This window comes from Vespula vulgaris, chromosome 10 (assembly GCF_905475345.1).
Source record: "Vespula vulgaris chromosome 10, iyVesVulg1.1, whole genome shotgun sequence".
Taxonomy (NCBI): Eukaryota; Metazoa; Arthropoda; class Insecta; order Hymenoptera; family Vespidae; genus Vespula; species Vespula vulgaris.
The window spans coordinates 8,165,001-8,185,776 of NC_066595.1; the positions used below are offsets into that span (position 1 = coordinate 8,165,001).

The 20,776-nt window shown below is 35.6% G+C and overlaps 1 protein-coding gene across 5 annotated transcripts in view; it reads right to left on the reverse strand.

Annotated features, from left to right (window-relative positions):
* Positions 1 to 20,776, reverse strand: part of LOC127067012 (nuclear factor 1 X-type) — a 65,076-nt gene that overhangs the window by 40,858 nt on the left and 3,442 nt on the right. For 4 of the 5 annotated variants that reach the window (XM_051001448.1, XM_051001446.1, XM_051001445.1 and 1 more), the window contains exon 2: positions 15,302 to 15,457. In XM_051001448.1, coding sequence (XP_050857405.1) covers positions 15,302 to 15,457 — 156 coding nt within the window. Of the gene's footprint in view, positions 1 to 15,301; positions 15,458 to 16,485; positions 17,129 to 18,285; positions 18,429 to 20,776 lie in introns of those variants that run through there. The other variant, XM_051001447.1, reaches the window with a different exon arrangement.

Consider the following 20,776-nt stretch of genomic DNA (forward strand, 5'->3'; position numbering starts at 1 on the left):
TTATTTCTTTCTCGTTATTATTAGTTTATTGTCTTAATTGTTTTTAAATCTTTAAGTACGTTTTTTATGGGAAACTAAATTTAGTCTTGAAGTAAAGAATGGTATCATTATTTACTTAATTTTCTTGTTGGTTTACTTATTTATTAATTCTTTCAAAACCAACGGTTTTTTCTCAACGTTGTCATTAATTTATTTTCTTAGTTTTAAGATGAAATCTTAAATTATGTTTTCTATAAGGGACTGTAAATTGAAACTTGAAATGATACAAAGTTTTGATATCAATCATTACACTTTTCTTATTCTATCATTTACATATTAATTCTTTTAAAATCTACGATTTTTTTTGTACTGTTACAAATACTATTATTTATTCTAATTCTAATAATCAATTCTATTGTTATAACTCTATTATTAGTTTATTATCTTAATTATAAAAGTGTACGAAATGAAATAATTGAAGTATTGATATAGAATACGTTACAGTCCTAATACCCCTGTAAACTTATTTAATTATAAAATATTCCTCCTTTTAAAATTCCTTCCTTTTTTCATTTATATCCTTTCATTTATGAATTAATCTTTTCAAAATCCGGCAAGACTAAAAACTAATTAACTAATTAAAAATAATTTCTATCATTCGTTAAAATACCACTTGCCAAAACTTTTCCTTCAAAATCTTATTAACGAAACTGTCGATATTTTAATCGGCCCAATCGAAACTTACGAAAGATGTTATCATAGATAAAACAAGCGGATTTGTAAAGAGAGTAGAGAATTTGAGTTTCAGCTAACGTTAGCCGGAATTAGTATTACCATTTCGCACCGTATATAGCAGACACGAAAAGAGAGAAAGATTAGAGAAGAGAGAGAGAGAGAGAAAGAGAGGGGGTACTTGGAAACGCGGGGTTAGAGTCGCCACCAAGTGAAGTTCTTGAACGAGCACGACTCTTTAACACGCGTTACGGTGTAATTTCGACGGGAGGGTGTCTCTCTTTCTCTTTCTCTCTTCGAACGATATTCCGCAACAACGAGGACGCTGGTCGTCGAGTCTCGAAAGTTTTCGCAATGGTCGGAGTGGTTAAGAGCTCGCCGTTCGAGGGTGGAGTAAAAGAGAGAAAAAGAGAAAAGAAGAGATGGAGAAGGGGTGGTACGCGAGAGCAAAGACGGGGTGGGTAGTTGGTACGGGTTTAGGTGGCACAGGCGACGTTAATGAAGGAAAAATCAAGGAAGACGACGCCAAAGCCAGCGGGGTGGCTTTAATATTTAGATTCAATTACGAAAAGAAAGAAAGCCATCGTTATGCGGCAAATTGTCGGTGGAGGAGAACCCCTCTGTGAAATCAGGGCCTGTCTGAAAGGTGGCCGGGGGAGATGGGAGGTGAGGGAAGATGGGTGGGAAGGAAGGACCGTTGTGCAAAAAAAGGCACGTCGTTTAGCTCTTCGTAAAGGCTCGACGTTATCCTAAAGAACGTTATATCGGTGTCACTTGAATTTGGTGAGAAAAAGGAAATAAAGATAAAAAAATAGATTTGCAATTTTCCCTTGCTATTCCTTGCTTTAAATTGTTCGATTATAATATATTGATATTTATATATCTATACGATTAGAAAACTGGGTTAAGTCATATATTTCAGATACTTCAATTTTGTTCGATTTTTTCATCACTGATTAGCATTATAATATCTCGATATTTTATATCTACGTGATTAGAAAAATAATCCGAGACATATATTTGAATTTCGTTTGAATTTTCAATTACGAACTGGCATTATAATATCTCGATATTTTATGTCTACGTGATTAGAAAAGTAATCTGAGTCATAGATTTGAGATACTTCAGTTGTTAGATTTTTCAATTACTGACTAGCATTATAATATCTCGATATTTTATATCTACGTGATTAGAAAAGTGATCTGAGTTATATATTTGAAATACTTCAATTATATTAGATTTTTCAATTATTGACTAGCATTATAATATCTCGATATTATATCTCTATATGTGATTAGAAAAGTGACTTAAGTCAAACATTTAATTTTGATTGCCTTTTCTATCCCTGAAATATACACATATATAAAAATAATTAATATAATATATATATAATATATATATTATTTTTATCTAATATATTATTATCTTTATTCGTCGTATCGTAGATAATTATCATAGATCGTATATACTGTCATAGATGAGTGATAACAATAGGAAAGAAAATACTGACAATTTCTCATTCGATTCGGGATATATAAAGGAATTCGAAAACGAGGAAAGCGGTTTTCCACACGATGACACGGGGATCTTAGAAAACTACGATCGAGCTCGAGAAGCACGTACTCCTCGCTTTCGTTCGGCGATTATGCATTCGTGCAAACTCTCGGAATAATCGATTCGATTGCTCGCGTTACGCTCGAGAGAACATCGCGGAGATTTGGCGCAGGGTCTTCGCGAGGAAAAGCCGTGCTTGGGTTCGCGCGCCTAGCACGTGGCTCTTTCTTGGCGTTCGCCAAATCAACAAGGTTAGACCTCTACGTACGAATTACGAGTTTACGAATCTTTGGCAGCGAGCTAACCAAGGTTGAATCGGCCATGTGCACGCGAGGCCCTGCGAGATACACCCCTCACTCTCGCTCTCTCTCTCTCTCTCTCTCTCTCTCGTTCTTTTTGTTACTCTCTGTTACTTTCTTTTTCTTTCTCTTTCATGATGCCACGTGTTACGCGAGTTACTGCTCCCACATAGTATGTCATAAGACATTTCGATCATAATCTATCGATACTCTTAATAATCCTGATTTTATAATCTTATGATATAATATAACAAGCATATTTACGTTTTCACTATTATACCATAATTAAAACTTTTATTTGAAATCATTTGAAACTTTTAATCGTAATATTCCAGATTTTTTATCGAATTTCTTTATCTTAGATATATTACAATCGTAGGATATGAATAAATATATTTTTACTATATGATTACGAAGAAAATTTTTTATCGAATTTCTTCAATTATCTTATATATCTTATAATTTTGTGATATAAATAAATATATCTTTACTATATGATTACAAAAAAACAAGATTTATGCTTACGTTTTTACCGCTACGCCAAAATTTAAATGTTTATGATTCAATAAAATCATTCAGATTTTTTATCGAGTTTCTTCAATTATCTTAGATATCTTTTAATTTTATGATATGAATAAATATATCTTTACTATGTGATTACAGGAAAACAAGCTATGTTTACGTTTTTACTATTATACCATAATTAAAACTTTTATTTGAAATTATTTGAAACTTTTAATTGAAATTATTTAGATTTTTTATCAAATTTCTTCAATTATCTTAGATATCCTACAATTTTATGATACAAATAATTTTATTACATGATTACAAAAAAACCAAATTTATTTACGTTTTTACTCTTATACCATAATTCAAACTTTTACGATTTATGAAAGTTAATCAAACTTTTTATCAAGTTTCTTCAATTATCTTAGACATTTTATAGGAAACTTTTCTGATATAGATAAGAATATTTTTATTACACGATTACAAAGAAATAAGATTTATATTTATGGCAGTACTATTTCCAAATCAAACTTTTAATTACGATTCAACAATGTTAATGAGATTGTTTATCAATCTTTTTAAATCGTTGAGATATACGTTCAATTATGTTATATATTCGATTAATAAAAAAAAAATAAAAAAAGAGAATCCACGCGATATAATCGTATGAAGTCGCAAAATATCATCGATTTCATTCTATACGTACTTACGTACCGTATGCTTTTCTTCCTTTAGTCGAAGACGGATTGTGCTCGGGGAAATGTCTTGAATATAACGGAGCTTTTTCCACTTACACGCATTCAAAGGAGTCTGGACGGGCGAAATGGCTAAAGGATAGGGGATGGGGAGGTTAAATTCAGGCCACCCCCGTAAGTATACAGACTGTAATCTATAGCGACTTCGCGTTTACACAAGTACGAGCCCCGCGTACATAGATAGATTATATAGATACCTACTACGTGTATGCATATATTGTACGCTATGCGCCTATCGATTCGGTTTTTCGGGTGCAGGCCTCGTTTCGGCATTCTACTCGTCCACACACATACACACATACACGCACACGCGCGCATATACGCGAGCCTATATATACGAGTATAAACGATTACTCGTGATCGCGCGCGTGTGTAAGTGTGTCTGTGATATCCTATTAAAATCATACACTAGCAGTTCAAACGCGAGAAACGATTCTCTTCCTTTGCATTCTTCGAATTGTCAACGAGTGACTTTAGAAACGGAAATGGAGAAAATATATCTATAACGAAATAGTAACTTACAATGAACCTCTTTATAAGAGATATTAAAAATAATGATGATTCGATTTACAGACAGGAAGTAATCGATTAAATGAAAAAAAAAAGAAAGAGAAAAAAGAAAAAGAAGAGTTATTTGTTACTTGAAACAATTTGCATGTGAATATAATACTTTTTCTAAAACGTACTGAGCTAGCACTTTGATACATATTCTACCTATAGATGAAATAAATTTTATTGCCATTTTTCCAGCCACTTTGGTACTTACACGAAATCTTTCCAATATCCAAGTATAACGAAAAGGAGTTCACTGAGGGTACTTTGAGCGTTACCTTTAATCGAGCAAGAGTCTTTCGAGTTCAAGCTTGAAAGCAAAAGAAAGAAAGAAAGAGAGGCGACATTCTTTTTCCTTCCTTCCTTCCTTCCTTCCTTCCTTACTTACAACTCAATCGTAGATGAGATTTATCGTTCCCGTCCGCGGCTACGACGATGCGGCTCGAAAAGAAATTCGGCATAAATCCTATCCAAGTTCTTTGCCTCGCAATCCAACGTCTTGAAGGCTCGACGGGAGACGAGAGAAAAGCGTAGCGCCCACACTGGCACCCAAAGGGGAATAAGACACGAATGTTCGTGCGTTTACCCATGAAGAGTACGTACGTACGTATGTATATATGTATATATGTATGTATGTACGTATGTATAATATATACATTACGTATACGTAGAGACCGCGTACACGTAGGAGTGCGTGCACGGGTTCGATGCGAGATTTATGGCGTTCCTGTTGCGAGGAAAAAGCCGGAGAGAAGAAAAAGAAAAGGAAGCTAAAAAAAAAGAAAAAAGAAAGAGAAGAAGAAAAGAAGAAAAAGAAGAAGGAGGAGGAACAGCGAAGGGTGAATCTCGATTCGTTCGGAGGAAGGAAGGAAGGAAGGAAGGAAGGAAGGAAGGAAGGAAGGAAAGGAGGGAAGAAGATGAGCGTCACAGATGGAAAGCAAAGGGTGGTAAGAGAGGGATGAGAAAGAGAGAGAGAGAGAGAGAGAGATGGGAGGCGAATGTAGAAGGAAAAATCGTAGTGGGCCGGGATAGACTGAGAATATATTTATTAATTTGGCAACGATCCCGAGTGTATAGCTGCTGGCCCCTTACGTTACTACGTTATGACGCGAACAAAGCGACTCCGCGATTTCTTTATAGGCAATTCCGAGGTCTGCATAGAGTGTTGTAAATATTACAACCTCTCCACCCTAGCATCGACCTCTTTCACCCCTTCGAAGGACCTTTTCCCATCTCTCTCTCTCTCTCTCTCTCTTTCTCTTTGCATCTATCTCTCTTTCTATCTCTCTTTTTAGAGTGTCTCGCTTAACCTCTTCTTTTTTCTCTTTCTTTCCTTCTTTCTTTTTTCATCTACTTCTCTCTCTCTCTTCTTCAAAGCGAATGTTCCGTCACCCTCTCGAATTCTCTCATCTCTTCTTCCACCCATATCCACCCTCGAATCCTCATGGATATACCTATAAGTACGTACGTACGTACGTCCGCTTCTCTTCCTTTCCTTCGACTTTTATGACCGCCTCGAGCAGCACACCATCGCGACTTCCGGTCGGTCGGTCGCACGTTTGCTCGCTTCTTTGCTCGCTTCTTCGGTCGCGTAGCTTTTTCGCTCGGAGAAACGACGAGAAGAACGGAGAAGGGGTTTGTTTGTTTTGGCTATTCGTGACACCACGAATGTCTCTTGGGAGATGTTTCTCTTTCTCTCGGCAGCTTTTTCAAATTTAGTTTAGATCTTTGAGAAATAATTGTTATCGTTTCTTTGTTTAAATTATTATTATATATAATTTATATTATTAATTATAAGATTGTAACTTTCATATGTATAAATACATACATACATATATATATATATATAGATATATATATATATACATACATATATATATATATATATATTCACCAATGACAGCTGTTAAAAAATAATATATATATATATATGGAAACCTCGCGTAGAAATAGTTTTTAGCAGCTGTCATTGGTGAATTCGTCGAAGAAATAAGCCCTCGTAAATGATACGAAGCATGAAAAGAAAATGCGATGTCATAAAAAAGGTTACGAGAATCGACTTGTTTACGGAGATATGCGAGAGAGAGAAAGATACATATCTCTCTCTCTCTCTCTCTCGTTCTATTTTTATCCGGAAAAGAATAAGGAACATATGCGCTATCCTACTCCCTATCTAACCCCTGTGTGTGCCGGAGTATCGAAATTTACATATTAAGTGCACCGGCTCTCTTCGTCGTTTGTGGGTCAACGATTCAAAAACGTAAAACATAAATTAACTTTAGTTTCCTGGTCATGCGCAAACGAATATACCTATATAGCATAAATTAAATTCTCTAAGACAGATACCCGTATATAAAAGAGGTGAAAAAAGAATAAAATAAAAAGAAAAAAATGGCGTTTTAAAAAGTTTGCACAATTTTCCATAACGTCGATTTTTATATCAAATTTCGACTGTCTTTCAATTAATTTTAATTACTACGATTATTAATCGACTACATGATAAATAATAAAAGAGGTTATGTACGTAATGTACGATAGATATGCACATATTGTATCTACATGTGAATTATGTATATCTATATCCCAAAGCATAATCTCACAGTACGAGTCCAATAGATTAGAACGTTGCCCCTTTTCTCTGCCATAGTTCTCGACGTATCACAATTCGGAATCGCCTATGTCATCCTTTTTCATTCCTCTTCTCCTTGGCTGCAAGCTCCGTACGATTTTCTACTTCGGGATTATCTCGAACGACTACTTTTTCTTTTTCTTCTTTCTTTTTTCTTCATTTTCTTTTTTTCTCAGATACGCGATAAAGCAGAGTGATCCTTGCGATTGCGCTGCTACCGTCAAATTTAATCCTGTAAATAATCTTCCTTCCCCGAGTATCCAACCACCCATTCGTTGAAATATATCATAATATTTTATAATATTAGAATCGTACGCGTATAATATTATTATTATCGACTAGAATCTCACATACAAAGTCGTAGAAAAATTCTCGAATTTCATTCGACGAAATGCAGTAGGTAGAGATACATTTTAATAATTCTCGAACCTCGAACGATTCGATTATTCTACTTTACCCTCGAGCTTTTTCTATTATTCCAAAACGAAACGATAACTTTGGCGTGCCCGTTTATACGTTGTAGACCAAAGGATAGCGAAGATACCTTTCAACGGGGATTACGAGAATTCACAAGCTATGATATACGAAGGCATCCATTTTTATTTCGATAATGCTTATGAAAATAGGAGATACCTACTCGGTCTAAAGAGTGAAAGAAAACATTTCAATGCTATTCGCGCCTTGTTTCTTCGCGATCATAAATACCGAGTTATGCATACCTAACTACTTAGGTATATCGTCGAATAATTATGCGAGATACATTACGCCAATTTGAAAATTCTACGGTTTATTTTACGTAGATAAACGATGCAATAAGGGAAGCGTGTTATTCAACGATAAGAACACTTAACTTGCGACGCGTATAACATTATATTATACATACTTTGATTCAACCACGAAAGAGCGATCTTCAAACGGTCGGGGTAAAAAGAAAAAAAGAGAGAAAAAAAAAGAAGAAATTCTCGCCCACCCATTTCTTGCATGCAACGAGTCGAGCGCACTAAAGAATGCCATGGATAAGTGAGTGCCAGCTGCGAATCGCTTTGCGAGCCGTGGAAATCACGGACTGGGAGCACTTACGCCGTTGAAAACCAATTACTTTCCTTTAGCGATTGTCATTCTGCTTCTTTCTTTCTTTCTTCCTTTTTTTTCTTCTTCTTTCTTTCCTTTTTCTTTTTTGTTTCTTTTTTCTTCTTTTTTTTTTTTCTTTTACTCGAAACTACAAACGACGAGACGAATAACAAAAGGGAATGATCTCGTTGCATTCGCAATTGTTTTGGACAGAACAAATAAATCAGTTTTACAATTTTTTTTTCGTTCTTTTATCTTCTTCTTTCTTCCTTCATTTCTTTCCTTCTTTTTCTTTTCTTCATTATTACATACTATAATAAAATTACATTTTTGTTTTTATCAACGAATGATTTTTATTTACGACTCGTGGCACTTGAAAATCTTATTGATTGTTCTCTCTAATCTGCATTGAATATTGAAACAAGTCTATCGCAGAACTTATCGAACGATCTCACTACTACTCGCTTTTCAAAGCTTTGAAATATATGTACCTCATTCGTGCAAGATAAGGAAAGGAAGCCGTTTCAGCATAAATTCGTCGATTGTGCACGAATCAACAAACCACATTTCTCGACCGCACTCCTCCCCTCATCCAATTTACCCTACCACTTACTCTAAGCATTACCTATGGAAAAGAAACATCGAGCCGAAAAGTATTCATTGACATCAAACGAGGTAGAATACCGTTGGTGTAACGAAGTCACGCTTCGAAGTAACTCTTATATGGTCTTTTGACGAGGCTCTGTAAGAGAATGTCAACGAGGTATAAGGAAAGTAAGAAAACGAAATGAAGGAAGAAGGGAAGGAAGGAAGGAAGGAAGGAAGGAAGGAAGAGTTTTCATTGCAACGTGACGCGATAGACCGGTCGAGCTCGTTAGATGAATGGGGCCGACAGTGCTAGCGAGTGGTCGCCGGTCCTGTGTCAAGGGGGAGGAAGAGAGGGGGAGGAAGGTGGTAGTAGTGATCTGGATCAGAAAGGGTGGAAAGAGGAGGAGGAGGAGGAGGATGGTAGATGGGCAAGCGTGCGGATGCAACGAGGGTTGCAAGAGACTCGGAGAACGGGTGTCGGTGGTGGCCGTGTGGGTTGCTAGTTTGCATAAATTTAGGAAATACAGGGTAGAAAATCGATATCCGCATAGAGATTATAGATGGTGGTTGGTAGGCGCCGCGTAGCCGCAGCCTCCGTCGCGACGGCGTATGCGCTACATGTCTACTCTCTCTCTCTCTCTCTCTCTCTCTCTTTCTCTCTTTGCCCTTCCATGCCCCTTCTCGACAACACCCACCCTCTCTCATTCCACTATCCATCTCTCTTTCTCTCTCTGTCTTTCTCTCTCGTTGCTACTCCCGCCGCCATCAGCGTCGCCACCGCTGCCCGAAACGTACGTGTGTACTATCCTACTCGGATACTTCTTGCGGGTGTTGGTGCTGCATTCGAGCCATCCTCCTGGCGCCCTTCCCCACATACCCCCTCGTCCGCACACTAGCGGTCCTCGTACACGTTTCGCGTCCTACAATTTCTCTCTCTCTCTCTCTCTCTCTCTCTCTCTCTCTCTCTCTCTCTCTCTCTCTCTAGTTCTCGTCCACGTTACTATCTCCTTCTCACCGTCCGTTTCTCTCTTTCGTGCAGTGGAATTGAAGTAGTCGATATCGTCCTGCGGCCTGTCTCGAAATTAAGAGAAAACGGCCGACGAGTCGGACCTAGACCGAAACCCTTCCCTCCCTTCTTCCCTATCCGTCGTTCTCTCTCTCTCTCTCTCTCTCGCTCGTTCAGTCCATGTCTAACACGCCACGTTGTGCTACGGCCTCTTCCTACTCCTCTTCATCCCTCGTGTCTCTCGTTTTCCAGTACGTAAGCACGGCTTACTTCTATACTTCTTCCTCGTCGCACTCACCAAATTTTCTGACCAACCTCCCTCCTTCCCTTCTTTCACTCCCTTCTTCCTATTCTTCTCATCCTCCTCGTCCTTCTCGTCGAAAAGGGAGATGCACTTTTCGCGACAACTCTGAAGCATCCGATTCGGTGCAGTGACATTGACGATGCTTCCTTGTTCCTTTTCTTCTTTAGTTTTCATTCCTTTCATCGGACACGTTTCAACGTTCCTATTCAATCGTATTTGTTTCTATAGGTATATATGTACGGTATGTGCATTACATGCATATATACATACGTACACACATAGGTAAGATTTGTACGGATCGTTTAACTCTCTGTAACCTAATTTTCGATTCTTGTCTGAATAAATAAATAAATTATTTAATGTGGAACATATAGTATATATGTATAAGTATATAATCATGATACTAGTAAGTATAGTTAAATACAAGTATACAGTAATTATACTATCATAATATTTTGCGAATATTGAATATGAACGATTAATCACGTTTGCGATGAAAAATATCAAATAAAATATAAAAGATGTAAATTATGTAATAAATGTAGGTATTGTGTTTATCTAATTTCTTGAAGTATTAATAAAGAATCAACATTAAATTTCGTGAAAAAGATCGTACCAATTTTCAATTACATATTTTGTTATCGTACGTTCGACGGATTTCTTTTTTTAATCATTTGAATTCATGAATGAAAATGTCGAAAATAAAGAGAATTTGTATTATTTAAAAGGAGAACATCGTACCGACAGAGTTCACAGTCCATGCACTTTGTTCTTCAATACGATGCATACAACAAGATCAACGATGCATCGTAGCCGCACTTGCGATTCACGCAGAGGCATCACTCTCGTGGTATCACTCGAGAGAATATCAATAAGTTCGGCGTTTTATATCTAAACTGCGAAAAACGTATCGGCTCCGTCGCTTTTTCTTCTTCTTCTTCTTCTTCTTCTTCTTTCTTTCTTTCTTTCTTCCTTTCTGTTTCCTTTCTTTTTCTTTCTTTTTTTTGTTGTTTTTTAACAAGAAAGCTACGTACGTGTATGGTGTAGACAAAGACGAGAAAGTCGAGTTACGGTTCGCGATGCAACGAGATTTTTAGGTCGACTCGAGCGAACGCGATTGCATGAATTCTAAAGTTCGACTTTGTCCCGCGCACTCTTCGTTTCCCTATTTTCTACTCTTCTCTATTATTATTATTATTATTATTGTTATTATTATTAGTATTATTATTATTATTGTTATTGTTGTTGTATTGTTGTTGTTGTTATCATCATCATCATCATCATCATCATTATTGTTATTATTATTATTATTATCATCATCTATTTATATTAATTTTTTTTATTTTCACAATCGTCTAAAAGGCTTTTAAAATAAATTGAAAACAATAAATTATACACTTTCGCGTACAATTTATTGTCCTCAATTTGTGTAACAATGAGGAAAATAAAATTAATATCTTTTAATTTATTGATCGTTGTCTTATAATCTATAATAAATGCACAATAATAAAAACGATAATAATAAATGATATTCAGATCAATCGATAAGTACATTTTCAGATTTATCCAATCTTTTGTAGCGATTAAAACAAAAAGAAAAGAAAAAGTAAAGAAAAAGGAAAAGAAAAAAAATTGTACGAGTATAGAACTTATAGTTTATATTATACGCATAGATCAAACGTTAACTTTTAGACAAGAACTATTAACAAATTATAACAAGAAAAGAAATGAAATAAAAATTAAAAATTGATATATGAATTCAATTCGTTTCGTGGCATTGCACAACGCACATTAAAAGTTTCGTAATAGAGAACTTTGTGAATATCAACAAATTGTGGAAAGTATATACTATATCTATTGTTTTTCATTGCATCACATTTAATAAAATTAAACGAATATATTGCGTATATACGTGTATCACACGCGCGGGCCTCCGCTCACACACACAGAACATATATATATATATATATATATATATATATATATATATATATATATACATACACAGACATAATTTAATCTCACTATCATTTACGACACACGTAGAAATTTTCGTTGTTCGTGGATGAGCTCGTTACCGACGTTAGTTAGCATATATGGCGCGATGCTCGCAAGAATTATGGTCACTGACCTTCCTTCTCCGTTCATAATTTCAAAAGGCCTCCGGATAATGGGAGAGCGGCGCTCGGTCGAAGACTCCGTAGGGCTTCGTGCGTCGCAGATTAAACGTGGTTCATGTAAAATTCAAACGTAACTCCGATGTGTGCGCGAAAGTTCGAGTTATTAACTTCCTCCAAGGATGTATGAGATCGGTCGGTGACACGTATAAATGACGATTTTCAAACTTAATAATTGCGTTCTGATAAATTCCATTTCTTTTTTATATTAAAGAAAAACAGAAAAAATGGAAATAATAACAATAATTTTTTTAATGTACGAAAGATACGTTGGAATTTGTTATTTAATTTTCATATGTATTTATATCTAATCCTCTACGTCATTTAGTTTTTAAATCATAAGCATATATATCAATATTTATATATTTATCTGTATTTTTTCTTTCATTTTATCGACACAAATATAAATATATATATATAAATATAAAATATATAAAATTATATATAAAAAATTATATACACATATATTATATATATATATATATATATATATATATATATATAAACTCATTTTAGAATGTAATTATACTATCTTAGACACAGATAGTAATAACTAAAACTATCTTAATATAATTATATTGGTATAAATATAATATTCTAATTTTCACATCCTATATCTATTTTATGAACAGAATATAGTTAATAAAATCTGTTATATAGTAGATATTACATAAAATTACAAAATAATACTAAACATAGAAAATCTTTTGATATAAATTAGAAACAAAAATACATACATACATACATACATACATATATATATATATATATATAGAGAGAGAGAGAGAGAGAGAGAGAGAGAGAGAGAGAGAGAGAGAGAAAGAGAGAAAAAGAGAAATACAACGATAGACTAGAACGGAGAGATTTAACGAATACTATAATTCCATTAACGAAAAAATTCCGAATAAGCGTCCTAACACGCTTACATTGGATAGCTAAACGTATAGTACATAGATATATCGGCCGGCTCGTCGTGACTCGACGAAAGTGGAAACGGTTTCAGGGTTAAAAGCCCTGCAGTATCTCGTAATCGGATTGTAAGCCGGCATAGGAGGATGCGGAAAAGTGTCCGTCGTCGTCCGATCAATTACCTCGAAGAGCGGACGCCTTATTGGTTGACCGATATATATATATATATATATATATATATATATATGTACTATTGAAAAAGAGTAGAAAAACACGGCAGTACTCTCGCACGCTGTGTGATGAAGAAAGAGAAAAAGAAAAAAAAGTAGAGATAAACAAAAAAGAAAAAAAGAAAAGGGATAGGAGAGGAGGAGGAGGAGGAGGAGGAAGAGGTAGGAGTGATGATCTCGAGTACGTTCTTTACCTCAGCGTAGTACGATCACCACTCGCGATATATCGATCCTAAACTGCGAATCCTTTCATAAACATATGTAGATCCATCCATCCATCCGTTCGTTCGTTCGTTCGTTCGTTCGTTCGTTCGTTCGTTCGTTCGTTCAGCTCGTTCGTTCAGTTCAGCTCGTTCGTTCAGTTCAGCTCGTTCGTTCACTAAATACCGCAGCATCGCGGAATTAAAATATTGATCGAACGCCGTCGCGAGGGAGAATACGAATTGCGGTGGAGAGAAGAGAAACTCGATGGGTCCGCTAGCAGACGAACGAACGAATAGAGGAGAGAGAGAAAGAGAGAGAGAGAAAAAAAGTGATTGCGGTCCAGCCGAAAACGCGAATGTCAGTGACTCCGTGAACGAACCTCGACGAACTTCCATCGAAATGCTCGAGGGACTTCGAGAGACGAAGAGAAAGAGAGAGAGAGAGAGAGAGAGAGAGAGAGAGAAAGAGACTTTACCTCTTTCGAAAGCTTTACCTCGCGCTTTAGGAATCTTCGAAACGAGCCATCCATCTCTCTTCTCCCACATCCCACAACCATTCTCGAGCGCCCATAGTCTCCCACGTGATAGACTAATTAAGCAGAATCGCTTAGATAAAAGCGTCGAACGAGATGCAGTGAAAAACGTTCAATTAGAGAAGCGTGCCAGCGAGGTTGGTGTTCCTTTCCAAAAGGAAACTTCCTACTCGTCTTCTTTGAAGCTTTTCATTAAACGTCTTCGATGTTTATCCCTTTCTCTCTCTCTCTCTCTCTCTCTCTCTCTCTTCTTTTTCTAGGATTATACCTTTCACGGATAAACCGAACTTATTCTCTTTTTATACCACATATTATCTACGAAATAAACTTTAAGTTCGTTCAACCGTAACTTTTCATTTCGAACTTCCAATATGGATAAGAATTTTTGATTTCTAACGTTCGCCAAAGGTTACGAAAATATCGCTTAAATTTCCCTCCTCCCATTTTATCCTCATATATCTTTTCGCATCCCTTCCTCTTTATTATACAATTCCGCCCTACGATCATAATTGTTTTCATTTTTCTCGCATTTAAAATCCTTTTGTTCAAAAATCGATCGATATCATGATCTTCTTCGAAAAGTTTCATTTATTTTCCTTTCGAATTCTAAACGTCATTTCATTCGCATTAACGATGTATTTGTCATGCTCTCTCTCTCTCTCTCTCTCTGTTTCTCTTTCTCTTTTTCTCTTTGTCTCTCTCTTTTTCTTTGTCTCTCCTTCTTTTCTTCTCTTTTTTTTCTCTCTAACAGTATATAAAGACGATCTCTATAGATAACAAACGATAAGGTCGTTTAAGAATGAGAAAGAAAAAGAGAAAAATAAAGGAGAGAGAGAGAGAGAGAGAGAGAGAGAGAGAGAGAGAGAGAGAGAGAGAGAGAGAGAGAGAAAGAGCTAACGAGTTTGAGAGGCCTAGCACGATGGCACGTCACGAGGTCGCCCGCCGCCAAAAATAACTTCAAACCTGATTATTTTTATTCTTAAGCGCGATATTAGCGAGCTCGCTACGTGCTCGTTTAGCGTTAGAGTTTTGTAAAGGATGAACGTGCGTTCTCGTAATCGTTAGAAAAAAAAAGAAATCTTTTCAATTTAGTTATTTAAGTGGAAATGATTGTGCCGAACGAAGAAACCTTATAAGCTATTTCAAAGCTACTAATCTTTTTACTCGGGAATTTCTCTCTCCTTTTTTTCTTTTTTATTTTTTTTTCTTTCTTTTTGTCTACGCAACTCGAAAAAATGTAATGCGAAAATATGTTAGAAGGTAATTCACTCACCTGGAGTTCCTCCTTGCACTGACGTTCCTCTTCGAGACTCATCCGTTTCTCGTGTTTCTTATAGTAACGCCTCTTGGCGGCTTGTAGATTAAACCACGTGTACGAGAAAGACTTCACGAATGGTAGGAGGGCCTCAATGAATGGATGGAACTCATCCTGCAAACACAGACAAACGCGTATCATTAATTTTGATATTGAATTTGTGAAGAAAAAACGTCTTCGAAGAAAACGTTATGACCGTATTTCTTTCACTTACATGCGATTTAAACAAAATTTTACTCAAATTCTAATCGTTTATTTACAACTATCAAGCGTAATCTTATTAACGATTTTCGAGCATTAGCGTGAAAGAATGCCTTGAAAATCAATATTCGATTAAAAGATTATTGATAACGAGTTGCTAAAGAATATGTATACGTATGTCTAATTTAGATAGAAAGAAAAGAGAGAAAGGAATAATGTATTTTTATTTATTATAATAGATTTCGGTAGAAGAATAATTCAAAAATAAACGTTTCGTTTAAATTAATTTTTACTGTAGAAAATCTAACATACGTAGAGGTATCGAATGAAATAAGATCTTTTTTTATATCTTTCCATGATTACGTTATAGGTATAAATATATGTATATATGTGTATATATGTATATGTATATATATAAAAAGATTATCAAAGAACGCGATGTATTACAAGAGAAAGGAACTTGAGCGAAAGTGAAAGATAATACCTAGTTCGAGTTCCGTCGCGGAATTCGAATTTCCCGCGCAGCGTTATCGATAGGGGTTGATAGCGTTCGAGTATGTAAGCTTTTAAAAAATCGTGCGGCAAGTATAAGAATACAAGTAAGAAAACGAATAAACGAAGAAAGTTGAAAACGAAATTACTCGAAGAAAAAGATTAAGAAGAGACATTAAAAAAAAAAATAATAATAATAAAAAAGAAAATACCAAACTGATGCAGAAAAAGATCAAGAGAAGGATGAGGATAAAGCGAATGAATAAAATGATGAAAATAAAATAGACGAAGAGAGACAGATGATGATCGAAGAGATTGAAAAAAAATAAAGAAGAAAAAAGATGAAGAAGATAAAGAAAAGGAAAGAAAAGAATAAAGGAATAAAGAAAAATAAAGATAAAGTAGGAAAGTATAAGAGAAAAGAAGAAAAGTGAAGCAACGACACCAACCATCGAGTATTCGCAAGCACCGCGACTGTTGTGGCACACTACCGTCTGTCTGTCCCTCCGCTCGTCCGGTTGTCAGAAGCACCGATTCTCGTAGTACCCGTGACGATACTCCTCGTCGCGATACTCCTCCGCCACCCTTTCGCAGATCGATCGTGGCCTCATCTGCACGCGCGAGCGTCGCACACTCGCGGCCGGAATAACGCGGGTTCCGTCTTTTTCTTCGTCGACACGACGTCGTCGACGGACGATGAACGAACGAACGAACGGACGAACGAACAAACGAAAGACCGAAAGATCGAATACGAACTTGTTATATTATGTAGAAATAATAGGCGTGATAGAAACACCAAAACGCGCGATTAAAAAACAAAACAAAATAATAATAATAATAATATAAGCTAAAACAACACACACAATTACTTATATAAATGTGTTCATGTGTGTGTTCCTGTGTATATTTATATACGAATCAATTCGATATCGATTTTTCTTGATCTCTCGGTTTCTAATAACGTCGGTGTCCTTCTCGAGTCCTCCTTTTGATCGACGACAGCAACGAAATCAATGACATTTCCGATGATATGTATCTAAGTACATACGTCGATGGACGAGTAGTGTTTTTTAGATGACTCCTCGATTTCTTCTACAAACCCAAAAGAGGATCATTTCGTCGATTGTTCACGTTGCTTTGTCACCGGTTAAACGGCAGCATGCTCGTGCGGTCGAGCCTTTAAGAAGCTCGAGTGGAGAGCAAAGCGATGTGTGCACGCGTGCGAGATCTTTCTCTCTTTCTCTTTCTCTCTCTCTCTCTCTCTCTCTCCCCCTCTTTCTCTTTCTCGTTATTCGTCGACGTACACTCACACGGGGAAGAAAGAGAGAGAGAGAGAGAGAGAGAGAGAAAACGAGAGTGACTATATACGACGTCGTTATTTTCAGACAGCAACGAAAATCAAAAACATTAAGGAACTTCGTGACGACGATGCGACGTCGTTAGAAAAATTTATCTAAATTATCCAAAGCTTAATCCTACTTTCTTTTTTTATCATAGTTCTCATGAAACTTTATTTTGCGCGAATTGTTCGATGGCGATAAAATCATTGACCTTCAATAAACTCGAAATTTATAAGTGCAATTGACGTGATCTTGTCGATGAGATAAAAGATATTGAAAGATAAAAAAGAAAAAGAAAGAGAAAAGAAAGGAGAAATAGAGAAGTGAAGAAAGAAAATCCGTGTGTTGCGTTGGGCACCGAATTACACCGAGTCCGAAGGTCACTCGCGCTCTCGATGATCCTCTTCTGTCTTCCCTCTCTTTCTCTTTCTCTCTCTCTCTTTTTCTTCTCTTACGTTAGCTTACCACTTCGCGCCGCACGCGCACGTTAAGATATTCCACGAGAAAGAGAGAGAGAGAGAGAGAGAGGAGAGAGAAAGATAGTAGCAGAGGTTCAAAAACGATTTCGTGCCACGAATTTCGTCGACGTTCTCTTTCTCTCTCTCTCAATCTTTTTTAGATCGCTCGGTGAGTCGACAAAGTGGACGATTAACCCCGTTCTTCTTATGCACCTGTGTACACGTAAATATCGATCGATCGATTCAAATTCTACGTACATACGCACATAGACACATATATATATATACATGCATACATACATACATATATATATATGTATATATCTGTATATACGTACAAGAGAAAGAGAGGGAATAGTAGAGAGAGAAAAAGAGAGAGAAAGAGAGAGAGAAATAAAGAAGCGTAGAAGAAAGAAAGAAAAAGAACGAAAAAAGAAAAAAGAACACGTACCACGCGCACGAATCGAAATGATACCGCGAGACGACGCGTTTACGAAAATACGAGGACGGAGCGCGAGTACGACGTCGGTCGTCGCGACGACACTGAGACGCCGGCCGTCGAGACGCGCGTATCTGCTGGTGGACGCGCGCGGGACGCGCCGGAGGCACCGCGCGCGCCGGCCAGGTACGGCACCCCAAACGTTTATTAATAGACTCTGTCCTAGCTTACTAGATTTGCCCTCGAACCGACGCGTTTCTCGCCTCCCTCTCGAGTTCTCGCTCCCCACCATACTCTACCCCCCTCCTCCATCCCTCCATTCTCCCTCCTTCTCCCCCCTTCCTCTTCTCTCATCATCCTTCTCCACCTCTTCCTCTTCAATCTCTCTCTCTCTCTCTCTCTCTCTCTCTCTCTCTCTTTATTATTTCTATTGCATTTAGTTATATTATTCTTTTTCTTTTTTATTTCCTTCCTTTTCTTTTTATCTCGACATCATGACATATACGTGCATATATATATATATATATATATATATATATATGTATGTATGTATTTATAATATTCATCCCTTGTAATACCTTTTAGTACGAAAAATTTGAATGTAATAGGGCATTGAAGAAAACAAGTTGCAAGTAGAAAAGAGAATAAAAACAAGTGTTTTGCAAGCAGTTATATCGAATATACATAAATGAATTAGATATGTATATATGTGTATATGAATATATGTGTATTTAAGAAAGAAAAATAAAATAGGTTTTATGATATAATTTGTACAAGAATGTAAAAATGTTATATTTCTATTGCGAGGAAAATGTGATATTGAAGAAATTGTAAATGTAAAAATTGAAGAAATTTCTAACAGATATTTATTTGATAAGTATTTTTGTAAAATAAATAATATAAATCTTTTAGTCGATACGAATAATAGAATATTAAAGTTGCGTTTGGTTACGTCATTTATATTGCGAATTGATACTTTATTATAAATATTGAGCATTTTTTTAAATATTGAAATAATGTTTTCTAATCTAATAAATAATAACGAATTTTTTAGATTAAAATGAATCGAATATTTGTTATACGTATTTTGCATATGTACGTATGTAATCTTATATAAATATTTTAATAATATTGTATTATGTTATAAAAATGTTTTAAATAAATATTGTATAAATTATTATCTTAAAATTATTCTTATCATTTATTAATATTATTTAGATACTTATTATCATTTAGATTCATTTTTATATTGATTTTGACGGATGCATATTTTCTATAATTATTATAATATACTACTTACGTTATCGTTAGATTACGTATTTTATACATAGACACGTAACAATTTTGTAATACTCATCGATCTCGAGAAATTCTTTAATCTACGTGTTGTGCCAACATAATTACTGTAGTTTTTGATTTCGACACTGTTTGATATTCTTTGAGGGACTCGTTCCAGAACAAATAAACTCGCGTCGTGTATTCTAGCTCTCCCTTTAATTCATTTTCTTTCTCTCTCATTCAGCTCTTTTTCTCTTTTCTTTCTCTGTCTCTTCCTCTGTCTCTCTTTCGAACAGTTAGGATCGTTTCAATTATCATTGAATCTCGATCGACATTAATCGAATAAACATTTAAATAGACATAAAATTATTACTCGCGTAACTTCATCTTAATAAAAATATTTTCAACTTCATGTCGTTCCAAATATACAGAATGTGAGTTATATAATTTGATTAATCCTTAAAAACTAACATAAGAAAACAATATCACGCTAATGAGTAAAATTTCACCTTAGTACGTATATTACTTTTCATGAAGAAGTAAAGGAATTAAGAAAGAAAAGTCTGTTTTATTATTCAATATTAGATGAAAATTATAAAAAAAATATGGAAGTTATAAAACAACATTGTGATAATTACGGCAAATAAATTTATTAAGTTTTGAGAATTTCATTATATACTTCTCATCTTTCTGGTATAAAGCTTCTTCGCTCGCGAATCTCTAAAGGATAAAATTTTGATTTTCTCTCATAATTAACACTCCTCTCTTAATTATAAAAATGAATAAATAAATAAATAAATAAAATGGACTCTGCGGAAAAAGAAAAAAATTACCTTTCTGCGACTTGACATTCGTCTTCGAGCGACCACGTTCGACGAGGTGATCGTCCCTTAACGAGAAAATCCCAAAGGTTAAGACACTGAAGAGTGGTGACGATTTAAAATGACACCGAAAGAGGGAAAGGGAAGAGCCTACGAGAAAATTCATTCTCGACACGTACGAACTCCCACGATAGAGGATTTACTCATTTCTACTACTACGAGCTAACAATTTTGAAATTTTTACGTCAGGAAAAGAATTAGAAAAAAAAAGGAAGTATGACAGGCCAGATGAAGAACAGTACGTAATGATCGATCGATAAAAGACCTTTCCTAAGTTTAACTAACGTTAACGACGAAGGACGAGTGATTTTCTTTCGATTGAGAACGTAAAGAAAGAAGAAGGA